The sequence below is a fragment of the Myotis davidii genome, unplaced genomic scaffold (assembly GCF_000327345.1).
Source record: "Myotis davidii unplaced genomic scaffold, ASM32734v1 scaffold1491, whole genome shotgun sequence".
Classification (NCBI taxonomy): Eukaryota; Metazoa; Chordata; class Mammalia; order Chiroptera; family Vespertilionidae; genus Myotis; species Myotis davidii.
The window spans coordinates 291,988-301,700 of NW_006282604.1; the positions used below are offsets into that span (position 1 = coordinate 291,988).

The window sequence follows — 9,713 nt, forward strand, 5'->3', positions numbered from 1 at the left end:
GTTTCTAGACCAGTGATGGCAAACCTTTTGAGCTCAGCGTGTCAGCATTTTGAAAAACCCTAACTTAACTCTGGTGCCATGTCACATATAGAAATTTTTTGATATTTGCAACCATAATAAAACAAAGACTTATATTTTTGATATTTATTTTGTATATTTAAATGCCATTTAACAAAGAAAAATCAACCAAAAAATGAGTTCGCGTGTCACCTCTGACATGCGTGTCATAGCTTAGCCATCACTGACCTAAATTCTAAATTCAACTTCAGTAAGTATCAACATTATGTTAATTCCAGAAGGGAATTTTAACAAAGAATTTTTAAGGCACACATAATTTCCTTTCTTAATACAGATAGATGATCTGCTTTTCAGAAGAGGTGTATCAGCGTTAGTATACCTTGCTTTAGTACTCACAATCCACTCATTTTATTTGATACTTGCAAGAAGAGTAAATAATTATATGATGCAAGTGAGCAGTGATGGGGTAGAGTGAATTTTCCTGAGGGTTACATAGAACTCTAAGCCCTGGCCGTCTTACTTCAAATATTTCAACAGCCTCATATGCCAGCCTCCCTACTACTCACTCAGGACCATCTACCTTGCTGCCATTTGACTGATCCTTTTTTTTTTTTTTAATATATTTTATTGATTTTTTTTACAGAGAGGAAGTTTCGATCGCACTGTACGTGTGCGCCCATTTTTTTTTTGTGGAAGAGCCACACTCAAGGGGCCAAAGAGCCGCATGTGGCTCGCAAGCCGCAGTTTGCCGACCACTGGCTTAGGGCTTGACTGATCTTTTAAAAATGACTTGGGGGAAGTAGAAGCTCATTACCTGTGTCCTCTGTTGAAAATCTTCTATTCTTTTTTCCCTACCTATAGAATAAAATCCCAAACCATAGATTTTTTCATTCATGTTCTTGCTCCAGCCTACCTTTCTAGCTTTCTCATCCACTGTCTGTCTCTTCTCTGCAACATTCAGCTTATTATTCCTATAAAATATTCAGTCCTTTTAGCACTGATACTTATTTTCAAGATCCAATTTAAATTTCATCTATGGATGAAAGAAGAATATAGTTCCTTTTATTGCGTGTGTTCTCTGTGTGTGTGTGTGTGTGTGTGTGTGTGGCCAAAGCGTTAATTATATCTCACTCTTCTTAATTTCCTAAACATTTCTTTGGTACCCATACATAGTAGGCATCCAATGATGGTTTATCGAATGAATCTATGAGTACTTTTAGAATTTTAGAATCTAATTCCAACACAGACTCTCCAGATGAGTTCATTAAAGTTATATTTTCATTTTGTTTTGTGTGTGTGTGTCATTTTTTCCCACCCCTCCTTTGGGGAGTTTTGTTAAAATTTCCAGAGAGAACCCAAATTCAATAGCCTTTTCCTTAGGGGAAGCATACTCTGGTAAACTAGTGTAGATTATCCATCTTCTACATTCCTGTAATAAAGGTAAGTAAAATCTACTTTTAGTATACTTAATTTTTTGCTGTTGTTGAAAAATATAGTTTAATGGGTCTATAAAGCAAAATAAAATGGAATAAATTTGTGCTTATAATAGACTTGACCAATTTTTGATATATTTCAGCTCATGGAATGCTGTGTAAATGCCCTGGTGACGTCCTTTAAAGAAACTATCTTAGCAGAGTGCCAAGGCATGATCAAGCGAAATGAAACTGAAAGTAGGTAAAATATCACTTAAAGTTCTCATTATTTTTTAAGAGGATATCTTTGAGACAGATCACTTTTAATAAATTGCTCTTAAATCACTCTTTTATACATAAGTATATTTGTTGAAGTAAACTGTGCTTAAAGAAAATGATAAAATATTTAGCACAGTTAGAAGCACTGTGAAGAAGATTATACACTTGTATGTTAAGCATTTCCCCCCCTTAGGTGTCAGTACATGCACAAATGCACATGTGTGTATTTATTCTTCGACATATGGGTGTGTGTGTGTGTGTGTGTGTGTGTTAATCCTTACCCGAGGATATTTTTCCCATTGATTTTTTTAGAGAGAGTGGAAGGGAGGAAGAGCTGGGAGAGAGAAAAAGAAGGTAACATCGATATAAGAGGGACACATTGAATGGTTGCCTCCCACATGTGCCCCAACAGGGACCTTGGATGAGCCTGCAACTGAGGTACGTGCCTTTAGCTAGGAATCAAACCTGCAACCCTACAGTCCCAGGGCCAACACTCTAACCGCTAAGTCAAACCAGCCAGGGCAGGACTCTGTTTTTAAAGGCTAATTTAAATAGTAAACATGGTACAGGATAGAACTAGGTATCTGACTTGTGTGTGGAACCTTGCAGCAAATATTTTTAGAAAGTAATAAAACACTCTGTGTTAATTAATATTCATCCCTCTCCCAAAAAATTTTACAATTTAAGATTTCAGAAGTATTTTTTAATTACTTAAATGTTTTCTTAATAAAGATGTATTTGAGTGGCAAGTACATTACAACCAAAAAGAATACAGTATAAATGATCCATATTCCCTACTACCCAGAGAACCACTTTTGACATTTTGATGTATTCCTCTACAGATTTTAGTATGTATAATTGCAAGGTCCCATTTAATCTCTAGTTGCATTAAAGTATGTCTTTCAATTCACTTAAGTTCATACACTTTATAGAAGTAATAAAAGCAAGCTGCTCAATGGCTGAAATGAAATATTTGAATTTCTGTATGCCAGACTAAGTAGAGTTATATCTGATCCATTTTGGACTCCCTCTAAAAGGATTTATTTAGTAGTAAGCAATCTGTGAAGTAAGATTTTTGTGAAGGTCAGTTAAATGGTATAACATGAGAAAATGCTTTTGAACACTGAAAAAATCTTTATGAATACAGCTGTATATTATCACTAATAAACTTTTATTTTATAATCATTACTCTGAACAATCTGATGAGATGATTTTTTTACCCTTTAGTGATATGGTAGTGTATTTAATATTATATCTACTTCATAAAATGTGCTACTGTTCTGTATAAACTGTTGTACTTAGAATAAAATATTCCATGCATTGACAGTCAAATGACCCACTTTTTAAAAGAGTTGGGTTTTATAGTATGTGCTCATTTTTCATTAGTTTTTTTTTTAATAACTTTTTGTCAGACTGACAAGGTGGATGAGGAATTTATAGTACTTTACTATAACAACTCCTGAACTAATTGTACCCACAATATTACCAACTTCAAACTAATATTTCTCCAAACTCTTACTGTCATAGGTGTTCTACACCAGTGGTCGGCAAACTAAGGCTCGCGAGCCACATGCGGCTCTTCTACACCCATCATAAAATCAAAGAGAAAATTATTCTGATGGTTGCAATGATTACGTGTGTGTTCTATCCTTTCAGAATTACACTTAATGTTTTCATTGATGGACAAAGTTCCTAATGGGATAGAGCCAATGTTGAAAGACTTGGAGGAACATATCATTAGTGCTGGCCTTGCAGATATGGTAGCAGCTGCTGAAACTATTACTACTGTAAGTTTTCCTCAATGGCAATGACTGATGTATATCAAGTTTATTTTTTTAATGGAGATTTGGGTATTTAAAATAGTAATTGATTGGAAACCAGTGATGTTGGAACCCATTTATTTTAATGAAATTTTTTTCCAGAAAATTTCCCAAATTTTAAGGCTATCGTGCTTTATTAAAATTGCTAGAGGCCCGGTGCATGAAATCCATGCACGGGGGAGGTCGCCTCAGCCCAGCCTGTACCCTCTCCAATCTGGGATCCCTCTCACAGTCCTCGGGCCAGCCCTGGGTGGCTGGACAGCCACCATCTTGTGGCTGTGGGCGCCACCATCTTTGAGGGCGTGGCAGTCATTTAGCATATTCCCTCCTTATTGGCTGTGGGTGCTGCCATCTTTGTGATGACATGAAGGTCAATTAGCATATTCCCTCTTTATTAGATAGGATGTATATATTTTCTCACTTTTTTGTATTGTTTTTAAAAACTCACTTGACTATAAAACGTTTTATTTTTAGGACTCTGAGAAATATGTTGAGCAGTTACTTACACTGTTTAATAGATTTAGTAAACTCGTCAAAGAAGCTTTTCAAGATGATCCCCGATTTCTTACTGCAAGAGATAAGGTATATATCCCTGTATATAACACTACTGTCATTACTTACTTTTTATTTAGATTTGGAAAGATACATTGGTTACTGAATAAAAGCAAAGTACAGAAAAGAATATCGCATAATCCTGTTTATGGGAAACTGAAAGGCTATGCATTTTATACTTAGTTTGCCTATAACATGTTATAGTTTATTTTATTAGAAACTAAAAACCTAGGAACTCAGATTTTTCATCAGTTGAGGGCAACCATATTTATTATATTCCGGTTGTTGTACATTTTTGTAAGCATTGGGTATACTTGTGAATTAGAATTTAGCCAGAAACTTGCTCTTCCGCATTTTCCCAAGAATGTTTTTTCTGGTTTTTAGTATTATTGAAATATTAAATTAAATGGCCTGCAAAGGCTTCTTTGAGGTGACATTTGAATCAAGATTGAGGCTGATTAGAATGAGTCATGTGTCTGTCTGAGGGAAGAGTGTTCCAGCCGGAGCAAAGTCTATATGGCAGGAATATGCAGTCATGTTCCAGGAACATAGAAGAAAGTTGGCCAGAGTAGATTGAATGAGGGAGAGAATAGTAGAAAATAAAGTCAAAGAGGTAACAGGAATGCAGGGCATGTAAGACTCTGTGGACCATGGCTTTTACTCTGAGTAGGGTTTGGAAAGTCATTGAAAGCTTTTGAACAGAATGACAGGACCTGACTTACATTTTAACAGGAACACCTGGCTGCTGAATAGACTGAAGGGGGGCAAGAGAAGAAGCAAGAATATCAGTTAAGAACCTATTTAAGTAATTCAGTTAAATAATGGTAGAAGCTTGGCCCAGAACAATAGTGGGTACAGGTAGTCAGAAGTGGTTGAATTCTGATTACATAATGAAAATAGATTCTGCAGGATTTGGTAATGAATCAGATATGGAGTGTGACAGAAAGAGATCATTCCAGGATGCCACTCAGATTTCTGTTCTGATCAATTAGATGCTTGCTGAGATGGGAAGATTGGAAGAAGTATGTTAGGGAGAAATGGTTGCAGAGAGATTAGGAATTCAGTTCTAGACAAGTTAACTTTGAAATGCTTATTAAACGTCCATGTAGCAGTATCAAGTCTGGATTTTAAGGGAGGGAGTGGGCCTGAAAAAAATAAATTTGGGAGCTTCAGCATATAGGTGGTATTAAAGCACTGACACTACTATGATCACTAACGTAGTAAGTCAGGACAGAAAAGAGATCCAAAAACTGGCCTGGTGCATTCTAGATTTAGTTATCAGAAAGATGAGGAACCATCTTTCCTCATGAAAGGAAAATGGGTGGAACGACCAGGAGAGTGTGGTGTGCTAGAAAACAAGTGGAAAAGCACTTTCATGAAGAGGGCATGCTCTACGCCTTTAAAATGCTCCTGACAGGTCAAATAAGATGGGGATTACCCATTATCTTCAGCAACAGGGAGGTAGTGAGTGACTCTGACAGAACGAATGGGTAGAGTAGCGGTGTGAAAGCGTGCTTGGAATGGTTTCCAATAAGAATGTCAGTAGAGAAATTGTAGAAAGGGAGTTCGTTCCTCCAGGAGGTTAGCTTCAAAGAGAGAAATGGGACAATAGCTGAAGGTGGACAGAGCCAACAGAGGATGTTTAAGATTTCAAAAATAATGTGTGTGTATGCTGAAGGTACAGAAACAGTGGAGACGGGAAAAGTTGGTGATGCAAGAGAAATGGGAGGGAACTCTGATTATTAGTTTTCTCAGTGAAATAGGAAGCTACATTGTCAGCCAAGAGTGTACATGGAGGAGGAAATACTGGAAGTTCGATGAGAAAAGAGATAATATGAACATGTTTCCCGGGATAACTCGTGGACAAGAGAAAATGGTGTGGCTATCAGGCAGAATTAAGACCCCAGGAACTTGAAGATAATGACAGTCATAAAATAACAAAGAGAATGCTGAAGTCATTTACTTTAAAAATTCTATCAGGCCAGATACACCTTAAAAATAAAACTAATTTATATTTTTATGTATTTTTGGAATTGTAACTACTTACCTAACTGTATTTTAAATATCAAAAAGAATCTTTATATTTTATTTTAAATTATTATTTGCAGGCATATAAAGCAGTTGTTAATGATGCTACCATATTTAAACTTGAATTACCTTTGAAGCAGAAAGGGTAAGTTTTTTTTAAATCATACGTTTGAAATTCATAAATTTTTTGGAGTGTCATATATGTTATTGAGTATGCAAAGTGCCCTATTTTTCTAATTTTATTAGGTTTGTTTTTTGTTTCATTTTTTTTTACTTTATGATTTGTGCAACATTTGATTATTAAAAACTCTGCCTCAATTTTTTTTTAATATATTTTTTTATTGATGTCAGAGAGGAGGGGAGAGGGAGAGAGAGAGAGAAACATCCATGATGAGAGAGAATCATGGACCGGCTGCCTCCTCACGCCCCACACTGGGGATGGAGCCCACAACCCGGGCATGTGCCCTGACCGGGAATCGAACCCTGGCCTCCTGGTTCATAGGCCGACGCTCACCCATGGAGCCACGCCGGCCGGGCTGCCTCAATTTTTAATTGTGTATTAAGTTATCTCCTTTTATAACCAAAAAATCTTAATTGATCTGTCATTTATAGGATGAATAAATACTATTCATCCTAAATACTAAATACTATTATAGAAAAATCAGAAAGTCAGAATGTAATGAAATAGCAATAAATCTGAGCTAATTATAGTAACTTCAGAGTGGTACTAAGTAGCACTAAAGGTCAATTGGAAATATATTTTGATGTAATTTCTAGCTGAGAATTGCTATTTTAAACAAATTTCACACTTAATGCTAAAACATTTTATTTATTTATTTATTTTTAACATTTTATTTGAGAAACAGAAAGAAACATGGATATGAGAGAGATATATTGATCGGTTGCTTCCATACATGCCCTGACCGAGGATCAAACCTGAAACTTAGGTATGTGCCCTGACTGGGAGTCAAACCCATGATCTTCAGGTGCACAAAACAACATTCAACCAACTGAACCACACTGGCCAGGTCTGTTTGCAGTTTTTTTAAATGGATGATAGTAGCTACCAAGCATATCACTTTGGAATTTAGGTTACATTGGAAAGAAACATTTCAGAGAGTGAAGGAACAGTTTTATGTTAACATATTAATAATGAAAAGTTTTAAATGTTAACAAATATGCATGGATTTACACAATGCAATATACAGGTAATGTATTACAGAATTGTACATTGGAAGCATAATTTTATTATGCAATGTCATTCTGATAAATTTATTTAAAAATAATTTTAATTCAAAAGTATTTTATCAAGTATATAAATAAAATCTTTTAAAGATCATTGGCACCCGGCTGGTGTAGTTCAGTAGTTGAGCATTGACCCAGGAACCAAGAGGTCATGAGTTTGATTCCCGATCAGGGAACATGCCTGGGTTGCAGGCTTGATCCTCAGTAGGGGGCATGCAGCCAATTGATAATGTTTCTCATTTCATCAATGTTTCTCTCTCAATTCTTCTCCCTTCCTCTCTCTCTAAAAATCAATTGTTCGATTCCAGTCAAGGGCATTGGTAGCAGGATCCTCCTCTGCCCGGTCAGGGCTCGTGCAGGAGGCATCCAATCTATGTATTTCTCTCACATCGATGTTTCTCTCTGTCTTTCCCTCTCTCTTCCACTCTCCCTGAGAATCAAATTTTAAGGCCTAGCAGGTCTACCGCTCTGAGAACCTAAGAGTGTGTGCCTCCTTAAATTGTGCACCCAAGGTATCTTCTTGCTCACCCAAGTCCCAATCCTGATCACTGCTTTAATTCAACATAAGAAATTTGTGAAAAATTGACTTTAGAAGAAATATTTGCAGATATCAATTACTTTTTATTAATTGGTTTTAATTTCTTTTTTAGGGTAGGATTAAAAACTCAACCTGAATCAAAATGCCCTGAGCTGCTTGCCAATTACTGTGACATGTTGCTAAGAAAAACACCATTAAGCAAAAAATTAACTTCTGAAGAAATTGAAGCAAAGCTTAAAGAAGTGGTACATAAAGTTTTTTAATTTCAAAGATTTTAATGACCAGACTTTGATTTTGTAGTTTACTTATAAGACTTTCTGTGATAGCATCAATTTTTTTAAAATGTATATTTATAAGAAACTAATATGAAATTTTATAGTGCAAGATCTTTATAGGGAAATGTTTTTTCTTCCTGAAAATTTTTATTCTATAGCTTCCAGAAAGGGCAACAGCATTTAATTCTTCTCTTTATTGATTATTTTTAGGCAATTAAATTCTAGCACCTATTAAAGGTGAAAACATGGCGGGGGGAAGAAGGGAATGGTGCTGATGGTGATAGAATGATTGTTGAGACGGAGTTTTTCACCTCTTTCTTTTTGTGTGAGTCCAAAATAGGTAACTAGGGATGAGCGAGTTAAATAAGCAATTTATTGTTTTCATTTTTATTTTTTTCCTGGTTGTTAGTGTCATGTAATATAAGCCCAGGAAAATAAGAAGTAATAATAGACAAAAAGGCCTACAGAGAAGATTAGTGTCAGAAACAAGTGAAGAAGACATGCAAAAGAGAAAATTGGGAAGAACCATTGCTTTTTATGTAAAGTTTTATTACATTTATAGAAAATTTGAAAAATTGATGTTTGCAGGAATTAAAAAGTTATTTGGTTATTGTCTCAAATTTGCTAACTTGTAAAGTAGTGTATCAGAGATGGGCAATTTAGTAGGCCCCTCTCTCTGTATATGCTTATGAATTTCTGAATTTTGACAATTGAAAGATATAGGAAGTTCTAAATGAGAGAGATTTATATATGAATTGACAGTAACCTTGTTTTCTGTACAGCTCTTGGTACTCAAATACGTACAAAACAAAGATGTTTTTATGAGATATCACAAAGCTCATTTGACACGACGTCTTATATTGGACATCTCTGCTGATAGTGAAATTGAAGAGAATATGGTCGAGTGGCTAAGAGTAAGTGAATTTGAAAATATTTGGTTTTCTTAATATAACACATGGTTCATAGGTGGGGTTAAGTAACACATTTTCGTGATATCTTCGGTGTCGAAGAAATAGGGAATATTTTATAAGCATATAGCATCAATTAGATAAAATAATGTGATATATAATAATGTTATTATTTAATAAGGAATTTTAGTGAAGCACCTTTACTCATTTGAAGCACCTTTACCTTATTAAATAGGCCACAGAACAGATCATTTCATTTTTAAGGTGTTTTTCATACTAAATACTTCTGTATATCAAAAAGAACCAATAGGTAAAAGGTGATGGCTTATTTAGGGTAATCATTGCTGATGGTGACTGAATTCTCCTATCAAAATATTTTGTCTATTGCTCCCAGTTCATTTTAATGGAATTTGAGTTACATTAAAATGTGTTTTTCATTTGTACATATGGTATTATATACTGTATTATATTGATATCCTATCTAATAAAAGAGAAACATGGTAATTAGCGTACGTCCGCTACCCTTCCCATTGGCTAATCAGGGTGATATGCAAATTACTGCCAGCCAAGATGGCGGCCGGCAGCCAGGCAGCTTGAAGTGAACATGAGGCTTGCTTGCTTCAGTGATGGAGGAAACC

The 9,713-nt window shown here is 35.4% G+C and overlaps 1 protein-coding gene across 1 annotated transcript in view; it reads left to right on the top strand.

Annotated features, from left to right (window-relative positions):
* CUL5 (cullin 5) overlaps positions 1 to 9,713 on the top strand; it is a gene marked incomplete at its 5' end in the record, with an annotated part of 70,647 nt that overhangs the window by 48,707 nt on the left and 12,227 nt on the right. Inside the window, 6 exons of the mRNA XM_006753145.1 lie at positions 1,595 to 1,688; positions 3,366 to 3,496; positions 4,004 to 4,111; positions 6,190 to 6,254; positions 8,005 to 8,137; positions 8,950 to 9,081. Coding sequence (XP_006753208.1) covers positions 1,595 to 1,688; positions 3,366 to 3,496; positions 4,004 to 4,111; positions 6,190 to 6,254; positions 8,005 to 8,137; positions 8,950 to 9,081 — 663 coding nt within the window. The remainder of the gene's footprint in view (positions 1 to 1,594; positions 1,689 to 3,365; positions 3,497 to 4,003; positions 4,112 to 6,189; positions 6,255 to 8,004; positions 8,138 to 8,949; positions 9,082 to 9,713) is intronic.